The 22,094-nt window shown below is 41.7% G+C and overlaps 1 protein-coding gene across 3 annotated transcripts in view; it reads right to left on the reverse strand.

Annotated features, from left to right (window-relative positions):
- LOC119797687 (multiple epidermal growth factor-like domains protein 11) overlaps nucleotides 1–22,094 on the reverse strand; it is a 196,484-nt gene that overhangs the window by 135,014 nt on the left and 39,376 nt on the right. For all 3 annotated transcript variants that reach the window (XM_038306858.1, XM_038306857.1, XM_038306856.1), the window contains exons 2-4: nucleotides 20,149–20,273; nucleotides 18,693–18,794; nucleotides 10,681–10,781 (exon numbers count right to left, since the gene is read on the reverse strand). In XM_038306858.1, coding sequence (XP_038162786.1) covers nucleotides 10,681–10,781; nucleotides 18,693–18,794; nucleotides 20,149–20,255 — 310 coding nt within the window. In that variant the 5' untranslated portion in view covers nucleotides 20,256–20,273. The remainder of the gene's footprint in view (nucleotides 1–10,680; nucleotides 10,782–18,692; nucleotides 18,795–20,148; nucleotides 20,274–22,094) is intronic.

The following is a 22,094-nucleotide window of genomic DNA, read 5'->3' on the forward strand; positions in this document are numbered from 1 at the left end:
GCATAAAAACTAGAAAACAGGGAGCAAAGCAAAACTGGAAACTCAAAAGAAAAAAAAACATAACAAAAACCTGACAATGGCAACCTTCAGCTCCCTGAAAAGATAAGATGTTCTGTAAATGTTTGAATCACGACTCAGCGAAAATTACAACAAATTTCACATAAAACAGAAACCTTGTTTCTTTAAATATTTTTCTTCTGTTTTATCATTTTTTATTAAATTCTGACAAATTTCTACTCTTCAATGTATTTTTTGTCTTTTGATCTAATTTTTACTTTCTTTACATCTTCGTCTCGAAAACACAGAAACAGCAAATCAAACCATAGAGAGGGAATCTAATTATTATTGCCGCTCTTCCTCCTTCTCGGAAACCTTCACTTAGCTCAGGTCGGCCCGATCGTTGAACAAAGGACCCGTCCCCGGCCATTATGGCCAGCAAGCCAAGCAGATGCTCAGCTTTGATGGTCTCAGCCAATCAGAGCAGGAGGTCACATGAGCACGCAGCGTGACACAATAGAGTCAAAGGCTATCTGCCAGAGTCCCCAGGGAGGAACACATGCAGTTGTTTATGAGCAGATGTTGAATAAAATGACACAATGTGCCCCCCCCCATGCCCACAGGCATACACATCACCCCACCCCCCCTCACCCGGTCCATAGAGCTTACCATGTAGAGTGGATAATTGATTTCAGACGCTGAATGAAGACATACAACCTGACATGGAGACAGAGATCCTGATCTGATTGTTCGTTTTCTGTTTTTTTCTGTCCTGTCTGGCAGAGCAGCACAGAAAATTATCCTCTTAAAATCTTTGTCTTGATGTTACCTTCAAAACTGGACCAATATGGCTTATTGAAAAGCTCCACCTAATGTACACAGGGCGCCTGGAAGCCATTTTGAATAGGGAGTGCTGTGAAGATGTTTTTTGGGGGTTTTTTTTGGACAAAAGAGCTATGACTCTATAGGCCTATTTAAAATACAATAAAAAAAATCAGTAAATGGATTGAGATTCACTACTTTATTGTCATTTACACTTCAGTGCACGCAACCAGGGTCTGTAAAACACAGACATCATAATTTCTCAGGTGAATATATTTGTTATTCAATCAATCAATCAATCAATCAATCAATCAATCAATCAATCAATCAAATTTATTTGCTTTACAATAAAGCCATAAACAATACATAACACATATAAAACATACAGATACAATTAAAAGTGCTGTAGTGGTTCAGTGCTGCAGGACATTAAAAGCCTTCCAGAGGTGCATAGAAAGGAGCAGACAGAAGGAGGACACCTAAGAGACAGTATTATCCTAGTCAGAATTAAATGCTAATTTAAAAAAGTGGATTTTAAGCTTTGTTATTAATTAAACTTCACAATAACACTAAAACAAGGTAGATTTAGTCAGCTGTCATGAACCTCAGTAACTATGTTTTTGTCACACGTCACTCTATTAGCCACAAAATCCTTTTGCGCAAACCACAAGGAAAAATTTATATTATTAATCTATTTAAAATTTATTGAACACTTCTCCGTTACTAAAAGAACACAAGACCAAAATAAAACTCAAAAATACTATGGTTACGTTAAACTGCACGAATAGATATAAAAGTGTGCGGCGGCACCCCGCTCTTTCTTGGAGCTACAGGTAGGGGGCCCTTCCTGTTTACAGGTGTCCAAATGTTCAGGTGCGCTCTGAGGTCGTGGAGATAAATTCTTAACCTGACTCCGCCAGATGGATTTGCTCCGCATATCCATCTGGAAACCTTCCGTTGAAGTAATTCTGGGAAGGGGCGGAAATACTGGTTAGCTGATTGGCCTATGTTGGTGATAGACGGGCCAAATAAACCAATCAGATCAACGAAGCATATGACGTACTAACAGAGCGACGACGAAGAGGAGCCAATTGATAGATCAAACTCTTGCCGAAACCAGTCGGGAGAAGTGCAAATATTTTTTCCTCTTAGAAAAGCCTCCAGAGCAGTGTTTTGCTCTTCTTTCAGTGAAGAAATACTCTGTAATTCCGATAAAACTTGCTGGATAGCCACGCTAACGCTAGTTTCATCGGCTGAAGCCGCCATGTTCTTTAGACTGAACTGTCGCGCTTCTCGTTGCGTCACACCTCAACCCGCCTCAAAGCCAACACTGATTGGACGTTCGTTTGGTGAACGGCTCCAAATTTTCTTTAACAGAGAGTCTCCAGACTGATTAGCGAGTGAAACCTTGAAAGCTCGCGAGATCAGGATGGTCTCACGAGGCTAAGAAATTCTTTCATAAGCGGATGAATCCAAAATGTGTTTCTGTGCTACATTTACTCCTTGTTTCTGTCAATAGAATTTACTAGTCTGCTGGATATCACACTAGCTTTCTTGATGTTGCCATGACAACGTAACTTCCAGGAAATCGTGTTGATTGGGCCTCAGAATAATTAAATGAAAACCAAAAATGATTAAATGAAAATCAAAATACACATAATAGTAAAAGAAAAAAAGAAAAAAATTATTTCCCAAAACGTTCATCAGACATGAATAAATTATGTAAAGTATTCTGAATAAATGTTTTTAATATCCCTCTCACCAGTAGGAGAAAAGGTTTTGGGATTATTTCAAATGCAATGTTTACATGGACAAAATGAAAGGAAAACAGTAAAATGAAGAGATGAGGCAAAAAAGAGTGAAAGAAGGATAAATAGAAAACAAGATCAAAACCTAAGAGCCTTCTTCTAAATCTGCTATTTTATTAGTGTCAAAATGATTAGCACAACAGTTTTCCATCTTTAAACAGAAGTAACGCCTTTCCTGTTGGATATGATCAGGTTGTGAAGCCGGTAATCTGGGCTGAGAATAAAATATGATAGATAATCCAGGAACAGACATCAGTCATTCATCATAAAACGAAAGTTTTCCATCCTTCTTTTTATTGGTTTAAATGCAGCATCAGGGCGTCAGAACTGCTCTGATCTTCACAAATGATGAAGATCACAATCCGTCTCCTGATCCAGCAGGGTGCTGAACCTCCTCCAGCAGTCTGTCTAATGTCTGGTCGATTCCTCGTTCCAATGTTGATTTTTAGATTTAATCGAGGTTTCTAAGAGACTCTCTGAAGGTCTTTGAAAACTTTTGTTGTCTACCCTAAATTTTGTTTAGTACAGCTTTCCAGAAAGTAAATTAACATTTCCATTCCATAAAGTGAAGCAGTGATCAAATGTAAACAAATGCAAAAAAACGCATTGATATGGAAGTTTAGAGCATTAATATATATGGTGCAAATATGCATAATTTTGGTTTGCTGTTATTAATGCCATTCAGGGTCTGTGACATGCTTTAGAGTCCCACTCTAAACATTCCACCTCACCATAAGTCAAGTGGTAATAACCTGTTTGGGATCCTGGTTCTGTTGATGACCAAGTTCACAACAAGCTTCAGTTGTTGGACAGACTGACTCACATTTGACAGCAAAGCTGAGTCAACTTAGAGGGTAGGGCTGGGCGATATAGAAAAAAAGCTTATCGATAAAAAAAAATGCATATTTATCGATATCGATAATTATTGAAAAGATTTGAAACCATATTTTATGTGCAGCTTTGCCTGGACTTTTTATGATATTGCTAAATGATTTAATTTTAATAAAGAACACAAACACAGACTTCCATTTAAAAATTTATTTAACCAACTTTTTTAACCATGACAGAATTGTTTTAAAGAAAAATAACTTAAGAGACCTGAGTTATGTTATTAAATACTGACAAAGAATAAAATAAAGTGACCAGAAAAGTGACAAAAATAAATATAACAAATAAATAAATAGAGTACCCTATCTGGGTAATTAAAAGATTGTGAGATTAGGCTACCATGTAAACTCCACTCAACAAAAACAAAAACCCAAATCAACTCACCCTTTAGCCTAGCATTTCTATGGGGTATTTTTTTTTCTCACCCCTATTCTTCTAGAGGTGCTGCTGGCACCTCGTTATGGTTCAGCTTAGTTTCCTGCTTTAACCTGAGTTATTACTTTGAAGTTGCTGGCCCCTCAGCATTTTTCTCTCAATTGTTAGAACTACGTGCCCCGAACTGAATATATATATATATATATATATATATATATATATATATATATATATATATATATATATATATATATATATATATATATATATATATATATATGTATATATATTTTTTTTTTTTTTTTTTTTTTTTTCCCCCCGAAATTCCCGAAGATTCCTCGGAGCAGAGCCGCACCGGGGCCTACACAGCTCGTACTCCTGCGGGTGTGAGCGGCTGAGGTGATAAAAAAAAGTTGGTTGTGCTATCAGACTTCCTTTTCACTGGTTCCCTACACATTTTACAGATGACTGTGGTTTGTTTTTTGTCTGACTTGCTATGACCGAAATACTGCCAAACTGGCGAACTACAAACACCCTTGTTTGGAACAATTTCCTCCGCCTCTCCTTGCTGCGACATCTTCATGTGCTCTCTGTTGTGGTTTGAGAGGGCGGCGCTTTGTGACGTCGTGCCTGGGTCCGCGATTGTGATTGGTTGGGAGGAAGTAGTGACTAGCATAAACCTACATGATAGGCTACAATGAGAAGGAAGGAAAACTGTGTTTCTTATCGAACTTTTATCAACTGTTTTTTTCTATTGCGCCACATGTCTATTGATCGATATATATCGTTATTGAATTATCGCCCAGCCCTATTAGAGGTTACATAGTAAAATAAGCTTAAACCATGATTCCTCCAACACCGTGCAGGACATTGTTTCCTCCAGCCGTGTTCCAGTCATGGTCCAACATCTCTAAGTCCTGTCCATCATCCAGATGCAGCTTCCTTCACCTACACTCTGCTGCAATCTGGTTTTAGGAGAGCAGAGTCTTTCTCCTTCAACTCTTCAAGCATCCAGACTGGTTCAGAGCCATGACCTTTAACCTTTGGCCTGCTAACAAAGGAATGCAGACCATGAGATGAAGCTCTTAGGTTTCCCATGCTCTGAACTTTGCTGGGACACCCACTCCTGGAAAGACTGGCACCCAGATGTTCTCCTCTGCTGAATTTGCTGTGGATTTTTTTTTCTTAGTTTTCATTTTTTTTGGTAAACTTGAGGGTAATTTCATTATTTCCTGACATGTTCAAACCTTATAACTGGCAGAGGATGGACCTTTTTTTTATTTACAATAGCTGGTTGTCAGCATCATCCCTATGGTCTCGTCCCTTCAGTATAACACTCAGATGTTGCAGCTAATGTCTAAGGCGCGTCTGCTTTTGATGGAAAGAGCTTCAAAACAAATGCAGTGTGCAAAGAAAGGTTGGCGTTTATCTCACAGACCGGTATGGCTGGGACTACAGCTGAACATCTGCTGATAATCTGAGTATGAAAGACTTTGTCCTGCATCTAATCTCATCAACGGATTCAGCCTTAGAAGATATCCAGTATGTAACTCCACATTAGCAAACTGCAGCCAGCGTTATTGCATGTAGAAAGATTTTTTCATCTATGTAGATTTAAAGCTCTCTGAGGTCAGACTTCAGAGGCAAGCGGACAGCTCCTGCAGCAGATGCTGTTCAGATAAGTGTTTGGCGTAAATAAAAACATAAGTAGTGCAATCAGTGGGCAGGCAGCTGAAGAGGCCTGAACACTGTGCATCAGGTGGGAACATTCGGTAAAAGGAAAACAGGCTTTTTTAGTGAAATAACTGAAAATTCGCAGAGAGAAACAGATTTGTTTTACATAAGAATTTGATGTGCTTCTGTTGAAGCCTCTGCTCTTTAATGTAAGAAGTAGAAACAGATTTTTCCTTATTTAGGAGAGAGGAAGGAGTACATGCCTTTGGTGAAAATTGTTAGAAATTGGAGTGCAAGTCATTTTTATTCTGGCAGCTCAGACTCTTACTGTTGCAAAGAAAATCCCCAACAGGAAGTTAAGGTTTGCTTTAGAAAGGGCTGAATTATTGAAAATAATGATGATTAAAGTCATTATGACCATTATCAAAACCACATAAACAGTTTATTTAACATTATTTTGTGTAAAGCTTCCTCCTTTATGTGTTTTTGATTATGTTTTTGTCTCTACATCTACTTTGCTTTTGACCCCTTTTCTGTTTTTGCAGATGCAGCCTTTGATCTTTTCATGGTCAAACCCAGAAGGTAATGGTACCACCTCCCACTTTTGTTAGCGACAAGGCGTCTTTTTATTCCCACCATGCTGTCCTTCTGTCATGCAGCTGCTGACTTTTGAAAACATGACCATCCTCCTAAAGGGAACGGTGTAGAGCAGTCAGTCACCAAAGTCCCATGCGGGATGTCTTGTCTATGGCCCTGAAGCAGCTGCAGCTGGACCTCCCACAAGGAGAAGTATCTGACTCCAGGAGTGCATTTTTCAGACGCTATGGGCTCCTGCTAACTTTTCTGTACCTGAATACCTGAGGGAGTAGCACACCTGTTGGCAGGACCCGAGAGCGTTGTCACGTCTCTCCTCAGACGGTCAGGTGCTGGTTGCCATGCACGAGTCTGTGAAGGCTGGCCTGGAGTGCATGCCTGCAGTTAAACCCACTGTTGCTTCATTGATTGTGTTACCAGATGAAGCACTGTATCCTAATGTCCAATGCCCACAGACTTAATGTTGGGTTACAGATGACCTCCTGTGTAAAGCATACAACCCAGGGCCGTGTGCTGGCCGCCTTGGCAACTCTCTGGTGCACCTAATGTTTGCTCTCTGCATCTGTTCAGGATGCTGGGGGTACAACCTCGGCAGTTGGATTTAGCAAAGCAGCGCTGCAGGCATTTGCGCTGATAACCAGAGAGTTTGGCCAGGTCATGTTTTTCCTTGTCCGAGCTCATCGACAGTCTGTGCCTTGCACAGACTGCATGCTGTAGGATCCTCAGGGGTTTCTCAGTTGGGACGAAGGAATTTATTGAATAGGCTGCCCTGGAGCTGCTGGAGCAGAATGTTCAGGAATGGCAGACTAGCATACCCCCTTCTCTCAGCATTTGGGGTGCCCTGCTGCTACCCCTGGTAAAAGGCCCGTTGGTTCATATCCCCGTCATGTGTGGCAGAGACTTTCAGGTGCCAGTCTGCTGGCCAGTTGGACAGAACTGGGCCTCAGGTCCTGGACGGCCTCCCACCAGGGCTCCCAAAGGCCGGGGAGAGAGAAGATTATGCTACCGGGCCAGCTGTGGGACATTTTTCCCATCAGCAGACATCTCCTCTGCTCTTTACCATATCAACCACCAGGGATGCACGTCTCCTGAAAGTGTCCAGGGATCTCCTGGAATGGGCTTTCCCCCATCTGTGCACCCTGCGTGCAGCGTATCTGCAACTAGGTTGCAGACACCCTGCGTGCAGCGTATCTGCAACTAGGTTGCAGACTCTCTATCCCCCCAGGAACCATCTCTGGGAGAGTGTTCTTGCACTGAAACATCATCCAAATTATCTGGAACCTCTTTGGCCAGACAGAGGTAGATCTGTTCACTTCAGAGGTGTCAACCCATTGCATCTATGGTTTTCCCTGACAGGGGTACCAGGCGCACCGGGCCAGGACATGCTAGCTTATCCTTGGCTGCAGGTTCTCCTGTATGCCTTTCTGACCCTCTCTCTGGCCTACACTCTTGGCCTAAACTACGGAGGGTTCTCGAGGAAGGTCAGAGTGTGATGCTGGAAACCCTGTTCTGGCCAGCGTAGCCGGGTTCCTGCAACTTCTACTCAGTTGGGGGAACAGATATGGCACGCCAACACTCAACATCTCCGGCTGTGGGCATGGCCCCTAGGAGGCTGACTTGGTGTTCAGACCATGTCACTCACACCATATATCAGTGTTCCACTCGGCTGTAATATGATAACAGATGGTGTCTTATATCTCAGGGATGCTCTGCCCTGGATGAGGATCCGGATGGGCCCTATATGAAGTACAACATGTGATAAAGGTTCGGGATATGGCGACAGTTCCATGAATCAGACAAGAAGATACAATTATGCAATTCTCAGTAATATATGATCATATATCACACAGAAAAATAGTATCTGCGCACCTTGAATGGAACCATTGGTGAAAGCGCACCACCACACATATATAGACTGTTGAAGAACCACAGTGCTGGTACTATTGGACCTCAGCGCAGCATCCGATACTGTCGATCACTCCATTCTCTTAGAGCGCCTGGAAAACTGGGTCGGACTCTCTGGTACAGCTCTCAACTGGTTTAAATCCTACTTAAAGGACAGGGACTTTTTTGTATCAGTAGGCAACTTTACATCAGAGATGACAAAAATCACATGTGGGGTTCCCCAAGGGTCCATCCTGGGTCCCCTATTCATATCTACATGCTCCTTCTTGCTCAGTTAATAAAAAAACAACATCAGCTACCATAACTATGCAGATGACACACAGCTTTACATCACCATTTCACCAGGTGATCATGAACCAGTTCAAGCACTGATGAAATGCTTAGAAGAAATCAATGCCTGGATGTGCCATAATTTTCTTCAACTGAATAAAAACAAACCTGAAGAAATAATCTTTGGACCAATAGAGGAGAGATCTAAAGTTAGCACATAGCTTCAGTCGCTTCAGCTAGTAACCACTGATCAGGCCCGAAATCTAGGTGTATTGCTGGATTCAGACTTAAACCTCCAAAAGCATTTAAAGACAATGACAAGGTCAGCTTTCTATCACCTGAAGAACATTTCCAGGATTAAAGGGTTTATGTCTCAGCACGATCTATGCTATCCATGCGTTTATTTTTAGTCGAATTGATTACTGCAACGGTGTTTTCCCAGGTCTGCCTAAAAAGTGGATCAGACAGCTGCAGCTGATCCAGAACGCTGCTGCCCGTGTCCTCACTAAGACTAAGAAAGTAGAGCACATCACCCCAGTTCTAAATTCCTTACACTGGCTCCCTGTATCTCAGGGAATAGACTTTAAAATACTTCTGTTAGTCTATAAATCTCTGAATGGCTTAGCACCTAAATACATCACAGACTTGCTATCAGTGTATCAACCCTCCAGACCACTCAGTTCTTCTTGCTCTGCAAACCTAGAACCAGAACTAAACATGGAGAAGCAGCATTTAGTTCCTATGCTCCACTTATCTGAAACAAACTTCCAGAAAACTGTAAAAGTGCAGAAAGCCTGAGTTCCTTTAAATCAAGACTAAAAACACATTTGTTTAGGATTGCCTTTGACTGTTCTAGTTAAACAGTTCAACTGAAACACCATTAGTTCAACTTTATTTTCTTTAGTCCAACTGTTTTTAATGTTCTTTTTTAATGTTGGTTCTGCATTATTTTTTTTCCTACTTGCTTTGATTCTGTTTTATTTTCCTATATTTTAATCATGTAAAGCACTTTGCATTGTCTTTGTACTGAATTTTGCAATACAAATAAATTTGCCTTACCTTGCCTTGCCTTACATGTTACAGACATCCCAAGTTTCAAAAACTCATTTCAGGGAGCTTATAATGCTTATCGAACCGCAACATTTAGGAAGTTTTTTCCGCTCTTCCAGCAGCTCTTCTTTGCTTTTGCTTTTTCTGGAACCCGCTTAAGTACCTCTTTTGGGTATCCATCACTGCTAACATGTTGTACGTAATGGTTATGGTTTTAATGTACACTCTGGGTTACCCATAATTCCAAATCATAGTGTAAAAAATAAAATACTCAAATACATTGTTCTTTTAAGATCTTTATTGCGGTTTGAAATATATTATATGAATGTATTTTTACCAACCTTCTAATGAACTATACACAGTTATTAAAATAGTAATTAAAAGTACCACTGTCTGCTTTGCTATTGGTGTCGTGTTTAAACGGCTCACCATTATGTTGAAATCTGGCATGTGTTGCGGTATTAATACGGTGTGGTGCAGTCAGTCACTTCAACATCAGGTGGGTTTAAGAGGAATTTTTCGCACCGTTACATCTACAAAGATACATCCTAGTCTACAATTGCGTAGGGGACCCGCCAGGCATCAGTGATGGGGCCCCTAAGAAGTCGTGGGCCCCTAAGCAAATGCTGTCTTTGCTTACCAATATTTACGCCACTGACCCCAGACAGATACAAACAGAATACCACGGAAAAACCAGAGCCAATATGACCAACCACATATGACCAACCAGACATGACCAACCAAAAATTACCAACCAGACATGACCCACCAAAAATTACCAACCACATATGACCAACCAGACAGACATGACAAACCACACATGACCAACAAGACAGACATGACCAACCACACATGACCATCCAGACTTGACCAACCACACATGACCCAATAGACTGGACCAACCACACATGACCAGGCACACATAACCAACCAGACATGACCAACCTCACATGACTAACCACACATAACCAACCAGACGTTACCAACCTCACATGACTAACCACACATAACCAGGCACACAAAACCAACCACACATGACCAACCTGACATGACCTACTAGACATGACCAACCACACATGACCAACCAGAAATAACCAAACAGACAATACCAACCACACATGACTAACCACATCACTGACCAACCAGAGATGACCAACCAATTTGTTCAAAAACAAAAAAAGCAGTACCATGTTAAGGAATGAAATAGGACCAATGTTAGTGCCGACATGTCATGCTGATTAAAAGCAGACAGCAGGCTGAGCGAGCAGCAGCTCTGCTGTGAAAGGAGAGAACTTACGGACACAGAGGTCTCCTGTTTCGTAGAATCCAGGGCAGCACTGCGAGCGTCTCCTGTACATGGTCCTCACACCTCTCCTGTAGGCTGTCTTATAGCTGATCCTGCACAGGTCCCATAAAAAAGACAGGTCATTATCAGGAGACTGCGTGCAGATTTCATTTACTCCTTACTCAAAAATGTTACTGTTTTACAAAAGTTTTTGATAAAACCCAAATCTATCAACTTTGGTTTAAAGGTGTAAAGGCATCAAAGATGAAGATGAGGCAACAAAGATGAAGCCAAAACAGAAAAAGTTAGGCAGGAAAACCTAAAAACTTCATTATTGTTGTAGAAACCTAAAGTAGCATCCAGGTGCTGCTGATCAGATGCACTGATTCACCCATAATTAGCGGCGTGGGAGTAAAAACAGGAATTTAATCACTCTGCTGCTCTGGAGCAACAGGTGTGAGTTAACACACTCCTAAAGTGGAAAGACAGCAGCAAAGACCTCAGAGCAGCAACTGCGACATCTCATCAATCTGTAAGGGTTTACCTGACGTCCATCACCATGGTTGGGGGGGCATTCAAGCGAATTCAAAGAAAGGTCAGAGCATGCAATGCCGTCTATGTAGAACTGTTTTTAAATCAGATTAAAGGTTGTTTTAAAAAATAACCTGCGACCGTATATTTCTGTGTTAAAATGTTCTTCCTGGTCTGATGTAACATCCTTATCTTAAATATCAGATTTTATCATTTGTTGCATTGTTCTATCTTGATATGTTTATATATCATGTGTTTCACTTAATGAATCTGCCTGTATTTTAAGTTTTTGCTGTGGTCAACTAAAGTGAATAAAGTCTGACTTTTTGCTTCTGAATATCATGCAGTGAAGTGCAGCAAGATAAGCTGTCCATGAGATTCTGGAAGAACAGTCATCTCATCTCTTCTGAAAGGCAAGCAGCAATTTAGGGGAGCTCTGCACTTATTCAAGGACGGAGCAGTTTTCTGACATTTTAGCTCAGGATCTGCAGCGCAGCACTTAGCTGGAGGAGGTAAACCAGCTCTATAAAGTTTAATGTGGTCATTAGAGGCGATACATTCCTGTTGCTCCAGCAGACAGAACTCTGCTGTCTGCTTGATGCACTGTTACTCTGGTGGCTGCTCGCCTGGAGGTCAGACTGATGCTCTGCAAAAACTCAGCCTTCAATATAGTTCATCTTCATTTGGTACAATTTCCTATAAGCTTTAGGAGTCAGATGTTTAGGTGTCTTCCACCAGCTTCCTGGTGCAGTTTGCCAGAGTTTTAGCCCATTCCTCCGGACCGAACCGCTGTAACTTGGTCAGGTTTGTAGAACGCTCTGCTCACACAAACTCTTTTAGCTGCACCTACTACTTTTCTCTGCGATGAAGTGAAGGGTTTGTGTTGAACAATTCAGAACATGGATGAGTTGCCCTTTAGTCAGTTTGTAAGTTGACGGTATGCTAAGGACCAAATGTCCATTTGGAATACAAATTAGTGTCCAATCTTATAACATTCTTGCTAGAGTCTTTAGATCTTGCTCCATTATGTCCACTCAATGTTATCTCTCCATCTTTTCTGGAAGTGTGCCAGTTTCTCCTGCAGCAAAACACAGCATGATGGTGCCACCACCGTACTCCACACATAAGGTGATGTTCTCTTTATTTTTTCCTCCAAAATGTAAAGTTGGACAATTCAATGCTTCAATGCTAGTCCCTTCATATTGGTTTACTTTGTGTCAGTTGTGAAATGATAACAAGTAAATTCAGTTTTGGAAATAAATGAAACACTCTCTAAGTTAACTGAACAGAAGCAGCTGTTGTCTTTGTGACCAGCAGCTACTAACAGAAATGGACAAATGTCACGTTGAAACAGAATTTTGAAACTAACATTGTTCCAACTCCCCCACCTCCATCCCCCCTAAGAGACCTTCAGGGAAAGTGGAACATTTTTCATTTTCCACAGTGAGGAAAGAAGAAATGTGTAAATGTGCCGTGCGTTGAATCAGCTGTGACGTTCTCCCTCCCCTCAAATTGTGGGACCACTTTTCTTATTATGTCTATTTTTACTCTGCTTCAGTGTTTAAACCTTGAGGTACTTGATGACAACATTCATTGAAAATTGCTCTTAATCAGAAGAAATGTCCTTTCAGGAGTAGCTCTGATGAGGCTTAGAGGACTCTGGTATTTTTAAACCCAGCAGAATGCTGTGAGTACCGTACACCAAAAAAAAAAAGACACGCTGCACGAAATAACGATGTGCTGCAATAGTTTACAATGATCAGACCTCCACATATCCATGAATTCCTGTAGGTTTGCATCTTAACAAAGAGTTCCAACCTTTACCAAGCAGGAGGAAATGTAGGTTTTGCGGTTTGTTCCCAACACACTGGAGTGGCCCTGAGTCCGTCTTATGCCAGTTAATGAAGAGCGAACATGAAGCTGTACTGCAGCTGCCTTTTATAAATTCAGCAGATAAACCCTTCTTTTTAAAGCCTTGCACGTGTGTCAGACTGCAGCCACAAACAGTGACAGATTTCATTCTGGTTTTATCACTGATAAAGAAAATTATGTTGCAAAACCAGCAAACATGTGCTTTGTTAAGAGGAGACCAAAGTCACGCTTCATTTCTGAGAAAAACGGATTGTAAAGGTAGAAAAATCACCCAGCATCCCAACAGTCTAACATTGTGATGCTGTGGAGTTACCTGTCTTAAGCAATGACTAAAAAGCTGGAAGAACTGGTTTACTTAAAGATGGAATCAGATCAGTTTCCAAAAACAGTGGAGCATGTTGTGGACTTCAGGAAGAACTCAGTCCCAGCTATCCCCATCAACCTCTGTGACTCCACAATTGAAACTGTGGAGTTTCAACTTCCTGTGAACTATCATCTCACAGGACCCAAAGTGCGAGCTGAACGTCAGCTCCCTCACCAAGAAAGCCCAGCAGAGGATGTACTTCCTGTGGCAGCTAAAAAATGTAACCTGCCACAGACAATGATGGTGCAGTTCTACTCCTCCATCATTGAGTCTATCCTCACCTCCTCCATCACCATCTGGTACCAGCGTACCAGATGGTGATGGCAAGGACAAAGGTGGACTTCAGCGTGTCATCCGGTCTGCAGGAAGGTGAATAGCTGCAATCTTCTATCTCTCCAGGATCTGTACACCTCCAGGACTCAGAGGCAAGCAGGAAAGATTGGGGATGATCCCTTGCAACCCAGCCAGAAACTATTTCAGTCACTTCACCTTTGGCAGAAGGCTGCGGTCCATAAGGACCAAACCTTAAGCTATAAGAACAGTTTCGTACCATCCGCTACCAGCCTTATCAACAAAACCCAGAGACCCCCATGATACTGACACTGGCTCTCTCCCCCTCCCACGTTCAGGACCTAGACGCTACTGCAACGAAGCATCTCCAGACCTCATGCATTATATTTATATACAGCCTAGTATATAGGATATATAAACACTAGATTCTGTATTCTGTATATATATCTAAATTGTCTGCACCATCAACGCCAAGTCAAATTCCTTGTAAGTGCAAACCTACTTGGCAATAAACTTGATTCTGATTCTGAGTCCGAACCTGTTGGAGGCCATAGAGGACCTGAAATAGTCTGTACTTATATAACCCTTTAGAAGTCAGGGGAGGGATGCCATGCAGGGCTTCAACCAGAAAGGCCTAGTCAAAGTCCAGACCTAAATCTAACTGAGAATTGGACTAGAATTTTACAACCGATGATTTGAGATGTTCTGTATCCCAGAAGTTCCTAAACTAGCGTCTGACCCAGCGGCGTAGGAAGCGGGGGGGACGGGGGGAACATGTCCCCCCCAATATAAAAGCCAGGTGGATATGTCCCCCCCAAAAATTGTACCGCAAAATATTAGATTTTGACAATTTTTTAACTATCGTGCTTTTATTTTGAAGGCGCAGCATAGCGTTACGTCACTGTACTCCCCCTCCCCTCTGTGAACTGTTGAGTGTTTGAGCACTCAGAGGGAAACAGCGATACAGAAAGTCAGAAACTTGTGAATGAGGTAAAATGGTCTGTCGGGATGCTGCTATGAATATTGCTTATTTATAACGTCTTGTTGTCAGTTCACTTTCATATATAGAAACTGAATCTTTTTGGTTTAGGCATCTTAGTCTTGTAGGAAGAGGATTAGGGCCACTGAAAAAAGTTAACTGATTTCTGACTTTTCTCAGAATTCTGACTTTAATCTCAGAATTCTATATATCTATACAGATATATAAAAACAAGAAGGTCTAACTAAAAAATAACCAGAATATATGTTTAGAGTAAAGATTTACTACTTGTACACAAGCACACAATTTCAAATCTGCTGAGCTTGCTGTGCAAGAAAATGTAAAATATACGTATAAAGAAATATAACAGGAAGTACTGCTAAAACATAAACTAAATGTTAAATAATGTAGATATTGGTTTAAAAAATTCTTCAGATTTGGAAATTTGGAAGGAATACATAATTCTGAAATTAATCAACAAATCTGGTAAAAAAAAAAAAATAAATAAAAAATAAAAGTTGCACTTTTTTACTTGAGGAATTTGTTGAATAACTTCATAATTATGAGTTTAACTAGTTGGAGGTAATGCTACACTTCTCTGCTTCCTGTCCTGCTCATAAAAGGTAAACATTATAAACCCACCATTAATTTTCTACACTATTTGGAAAACACAACACAAATGTAATATAACAAAAGTATGTTTAACAACAAACATGTTAGCATCAAGCCATAGCCATGTCTCTTTTAGAGACTAGATCTCTGGTTTTAATGACCTTCTGCTCCTCCATTAATGAGGGGACCCTCGGGCACGTAAAAAGTTGCCTAATTTCGTCATTTTCCACCAATGTGTCACTGGCTCTCTCAAACAACTCACATCTTTGTCAGTGAAGCTGAGTGCTCCACATCTCTTCCTTCATGGTGCCCATCTACATTAAGATCCAAAATTCTGAGAAAAAAAGTCAGAATTCTGAGAAAAAAAAGTCTTAATTCTGAAAATAAAAGTCAGAATTCTGACTTTTTTCCCGTATTAAACTGAAATAAAATGTAAAAATCACTTAACTTTTTTTTTCTCCAGTGGCCCTAATCCTCTTCCATAGTCTTGGGCTGATCACTCATCCAATATTTAACTGCTAACTTTCTCTAGACGTTTGCCACGCTAGCCAAAATGTGTTTTTTATATATTTTTTTATATCTCATTTCAGTACAATGCCACCACCAACTAAAAGGCTGAAACAGCAGTAGGACTTACTCAGATTTTTTTAAAAGAGAAACGTCAGTGTGAGTAACAGTCACCTAACACAACTTGTGTTGAAATTAGCCCGGTCTGGGCGTGCGTTTTACGAGGATTTTTTATTTTTTGCATGGTTTTGATTCGCCGAAATGGACAGATGTTATACCTGCCGCGCTCCTGATCGTTAGTTAACCACAGGGAGAATTAATTTTAATTCTTAGCAGCGGCGGCCGCATTGGTCGTGCAGTGGACTGCTGCACAACCACTAATTAACCAACTAATTAACTTCTGCATCTTTATTTCCTCAAATAAACTGCTGGCTCCTCTTTTTACACTATAAACAGATTAACACAACATTGACAACTCTGTAGTTTTCTCTGTTCTGTACTGCAAACTGGAATTAAAGGCGCCATTTCTACCAAAGGTCTGGACAGACTGGCAACCTGTCTAGGGTGGACCCCGCACCAGCACCTCCCGACCCCACTAAGGGACAGGATGTACAGAAAATGGAAGGATGGATGAATTTCTACCAAAGGTTGATAATGCGTTTTTGAACCAGATGCTTCAAAGCGCCCTGTCCATAATTCTTCAACACACTGTCAGCTCCCTCTGTCAGTCAACCTATATAAATTCATTTTTGACCATTATTGCAAGTTTGACAAAATAAAACATATCAAACTTTGCACTTGTGTGGCCTACTGAATTGTTTTGATTTTCTAGTGCGTATGCGGACACTAAATATGCCAAGGGCTGAAGCCCTTGAAAGACATCTCCCTTTGCTTAATAAAAGACTCCAGTCATTTTGTTTGGTGATATACTCACATCTTATGAACAAATGCATTATGTTAATTTTAAATGCATTATTTTTGCAAACACATTTATAAAGGAATAAAGTAAAAGATTAAATAGCCTTTTTTTTAAGTAGCGTACTTAAGATATGTTTCTGTTGAATATTTACGAATCTCAGATTTCCGACATGTGTCCCCCCCAATTGTAAACATATTCCTACGCCCTTGGTCTGACCCATAAAATTCATGCAAGAATCGACTCATTACCAAAACAATTGCGCTATGAAAGGAAACGTCTTGTCTGGTTCCATCCAGCTGCTCCCTCTATCATCACACTCGGCAAAGGTTTGCAACTAGATCAGGCATCCCTAAAGTTGGTCCTCGAGGGCCGCTGTCCCATAGGTTTTAGAGGTTTCCCTGCTCCAGCACAGCTGATTTACATTGATAGTTGATTAACAGGCTTTTGCAGAATCAGCTGTGCTAAAGCAGAGAAACCTCTAAAACCAGCAGGACAGTGGCCCGTGAGGACCGACATTGGGCAGACCTTTACTACATGCTCTTTCCAGGACTCGAAGCCTGGTCCCCCACATCGCAGTCATAGACGTAAACCACTAATTCACTACAGCTACACAACACAGTTCTAAACAACATCAAACACCAAAGTTGCTGGGGTTTTTTTTAAGTGATGCTTTTGTATCTTTAAACATTTTAAGATAAATATTTATGGCTTAGTTAGTGTCTGTAGGGGATTTCCTTCATTAACTTTAGGAATCAGTGCTGCATCCAACCTTCAGTCTGCAGATATTGAAAGCTGGCAGATAGAAACTCAGAGGTGCTGAATATAAAAGCACAGCTCACTTTTCATGGGCCTGATTATCCTTCTATCTCACAATTCAGCTGTTTAAAGGAATAGTACACCCAAAACATGATTAGCCTTCATTTTCTACTCACCCCTATGCTGAACAACACTCTGGAGTACTTTTTTGATATCTCAAATGCATCTGGAGATCTGGGAGGCTTCTTGCTGTCTGCTGACATTCAAATAATGGAGGTCTATGGTGCCCGAGGCAGAAAGGTCCATAAAAGTCCACAAAAAACGTGTCAATATTCCTCCATACTGCTTGTCCAATGTATTCCAAGTGTCCTGAGTGGGTAGCGTCCATAATTTACTCGAAACGAAGTCATTTAGAATGTTTTTAGAGCCTAAACAGTAGTGTATAGGATTTCCTAAAAGCGCGTTCACGAGTCCACGGAAACCGCGGCAGACCAAACCAGATGAAAGTGCGCATTCAGCGTCTGCTCTGCCGATAATGCAAGCGTAGAAGAAAAAATGTGCTGTTTACCTGTGCAAAGAAAGAAACAACGAAAGAAAAATGTCTGAGGACTTCAGTGTTGAGGAAGAGCATGAGTTCTTTGCCGAGCTGAATGCGCACTTTCATCTGGTTTGGTCTGCCGCGGTTTCCGTAGCGTCGTGAACGCGCTTTCAGGAAATCCTATACACTACTGTTTATGCTCTAAAAACATTCTAAATGACTTCATTTCGAGTAAATTCTGGATGCTACCCACTCAGGACACTTGGAATAAATTGGACGAGCAGTATGGAGGAATATTGAAACGTTTTTTGTGGACTTTTATGGACCTTTCTGCCTCGGGCGCTGGGCACCTCCATTATTTGAATGTCAGCAGACAGCAAGAAGCCTCCCAGATCTCCAGATGCATTTGAGATATCAAAAAAGTACTCCAGAGTGTTGTTCAGCATGGGGGTGAGTAGAAAATGAAGGCTAATCATGTTTTGGGTGTACTATTCCTTTAACTGAAGTTCATACTGTTAAAAAATATGGAAAACTCTAGGGGGAGTGAATACTTTTATGTTGCTTTGAAGTCTTTTGTTGGCTTATCCAGATAGGAGGGTTTCTTGGGTTCTCTTGCATTACTTCAGACAGTGTGAGGGCCTCCCTGTGCTCCTACCTGTGTTTTGTGCATTTGAACCAGTTGAGGATGTCGGTGCAGCGGGTGTAGTAGACCTGGTCGAAGGGATGGGCGTAGGATTCCTGCACGGTGACGGCGTAGCTGCAGAAGAAGAAAAATGAAGTTAGAGCTACCCAGAACCTGAGGAACGTCTCTGTAGGAGTCAACAGTTAAAAAGGAAGAAATCCAGAATAAACAGGTCAGCATTATGAGGCGAAACTCTGTCTACTTTCAAAAAACTTTCCTTTTAGATAAAGCTTATAGTTAGAGTGGTTCGGATTATCCTGAGCATCTATATAGTTATGCTGCTGTAAGCTTAGACTGCTGGAGGACATAGGGACCCGTTTTCATCATTCGGCTTCCTTCAATCTCCATTCTCCCACTCTGCAGAATCTGTTACAGTAGTTCAATCTCTAATGTTATGCACTCTCTGCTTCTTTTCTCATACTAACATATATTTCTCTCCATTCAGCTGGGCTGCTGCCATCAATAACTTTGTTTATAGATATTGGAGTTTGCCCTGTTTTTCAGTGTAGTCCTGTTTCTCTGACTGTGACTAACTGGATGTGCTCTCTTTCATCCACATGGGAGACAAGGGACATGGGAGAGGGCTCGGAGCTCGTCTGCCTGGCTGTGTGTTTCCTGGACGGGGCCTCCTGTGGAGCAGGTTGACAGTTGCCTTTTGTATCTATTCTTCTTTTTCTATGTCTGCTTCTGTCTCCTTAAACCCCAGTCGGTCTCAGCAGATGGCCGCTTACACTGAGCCTGGATCTGGTTCTGCTGGAGGTTTCTTCCTGTTCAAAAGGAGTTTTCCTCTCCACTGTCGGTACAAGCATGCTTGGTGTGAGGGATTGGTGAAGAGTCAGTGATTCAATGCAATCAACTGGTTTTCCTTAGATAGAAAACACTGAACCAATCTGACTGGATGATCATGTTGATTGGACTGATAAAGTGACCTGAGATTATATCATGTGAATTGGAGCTACAGAAATAGACCAAAATTAAGTAGAATTCCTCTTTAACACAGTGACATATTGACCCCAGAGGAACCAGGAATTTTTAGCAGCCATTGATTCATGAGGAAGACTGGACTTCTCATATTGTTTTTTAGCAGTTCTCCCATGACACTTCTAACAGTGTGAATGAATGGAGGTCCCTGAAGTGAGCCTTTGATGGCAGGAGAAACTGTAATCCTGTTTGGAGCTGATATCCTGCTATGGATCACAGAACCTGTTTTGCCGCCCATCAGAAAAAGCTCTGGGTTTCCCACCAATCCCAGTTTACTGCAGTGGCTCTGGATTTACAGCCTCCACACGTCGCCCGCTGTTAACCTTTTCCCTTTTGCATCTGACTTCTGGCAGAACTCCCTGGCCCTGATTTGTGGCAGGGAGTCCATTAGAACACTGCAGCGGTCCTGACCAGCTTTAAATCATCTTAGTGTTGGAGTAGAACCCACCTCTCCCAGTGGCTGCACACGTTCGGGTCATCGGGGTTGAGGGTCCAAACACCAGAGATGAAGCTGAGACACAGCAGAGTGAGTGGGGGAGAAAAGCTGACCCCCATCGTCCTCCTCCCTCCGTCCTGACGGGAAACAAGACAGAAAGAAGAGGAAGTTCATTTAACCCCTGAAGACACAACTGTTCCTTCAGATCATATAAAAATACAATAACAACAGAATAGATTTCTTTTGTGGAGAAAAAATATATCTTCTCTGAGAAGGTAACCACTTAAGAAATAAAGAAAACAACCTTAATGTGACAATTTTGACTCTATCAAAGCTTTATGAAGACAAAGGAGGAGACAGAGAGCAGTTGTGTTAGCATTAGCTGAAACTAATAGGAGCAACAGAACCAGGACACACTTCTTCAGGTCATAAAACAAAACATCATATTTCTAAATGCCGGTTTAATGATCCTACAGATCTTACATTCCACCCTCTGGTACCACCTAGATGACAGCAGCCAGAACCTTCTTACTATCAAAGTTATATATGCTGATGACACCCTCTGACAGGAGAAGACGGCTATGACACCTTCTATTCGAATGACCTCTTAAAAAATATGCAGTACATATACATATGTACTGCATGTATATACATGTATATATACATATATATATATATATATACATACATATATACACTATATTGCCAAAAGTATTTGCTCACCTGCCTTGACTCACATATGAGCTTAAGTGACATCCCGTTCCTAATCCATAGGGTTCAATATGACGTCGGTCCACCCTTTGCAGCTAGAACAGCTTCAACTCTTCTGGGAAGGCTGTCCACAAGGTTTAGGAGTGTGTTTATGGGAATTTTTGACCATTCTTCCAGAAGCGCATTTGTGAGGTCGCACACTGATGTTGGACGAGAAGGCCTGGCTCTCAGTCTCCGCTCTAATTCATCCCAAAGGTGTTCTATCGGGTTGAGGTCAGGACTCTGTGCAGGCCAGTCAAGTTCATCCACACCAGACTCTGTCATCCATGTCTTTATGGACCTTGCTTTGTGCACTGGTGCACAGTCATGTTGGAAGAGGAAGGGGCCAGCTCCAAACTGTTCCCACAAAGTTGGGAGCATGGAATTGTCCAAAATGTCTTGGTATGCTGAAGCATTCAGAGTTCCTTTCACTGGAACTAAGGGGCCAAGCCCAGCTCCTGAAAAACAACCCCACACCATAATCCCCCCTCCAACAAACTTTACACTTGGCACAATGCAGTCAGACAAGTACCGTTCTCCTGGCAACCGCCAAACCCAGACCCGTCCATCAGATTGCCAGATGGAGAAGCGCGATTCGTCACTCCAGAGAACGCGTCTCCACTGCTCTAGAGTCCAGTGGCGGCGTGCTTTACACCACCGCATCCGACGCTTTGCATTGCACTTGGTGATGTATGGCTTGGATGCAGCTGCTCGACCATGGAAACCCATTCCATGAAGCTCTCTGCGCACTGTTCTTGAGCTAATCTGAAGGCCACATGAAGTTTGGAGGTCTGTAGTGATTGACTCTGCAGAAAGTTGGCGACCTCTTCGCACTATGCGCGTCAGCATCCGCTGACCCCGCTCCGTCAGTTTACGTGGCCTACCACTTCGTGGCTGAGTTGCTGTCGTTCCCAAACACTTCCATTTTCTTATAATACAGCTGACAGTTGACTGTGGAATATTTAGGAGCGAGGAAATTTCACGACTGGATTTGTTGCACAGGTGGCATCCTATCACAGTTCCACGCTGGAATTCACTGAGCTCCTGAGAGCGACCCATTCTTTCACAAATGTTTGTAAAAACAGTCTGCATGCCTAGGTCCTTGAATTTATACACCTGTGGCCATGGAAGTGATTGGAACACCTGATTCCAATAATTTGGATGGGTGAGCAAATACTTTTGGCAATATAGTGTATATATATATACAC

This window comes from Cyprinodon tularosa, unplaced genomic scaffold (assembly GCF_016077235.1).
Source record: "Cyprinodon tularosa strain WSP-4 unplaced genomic scaffold, ASM1607723v1 ctg595, whole genome shotgun sequence".
NCBI classification, from domain to species: Eukaryota; Metazoa; Chordata; class Actinopteri; order Cyprinodontiformes; family Cyprinodontidae; genus Cyprinodon; species Cyprinodon tularosa.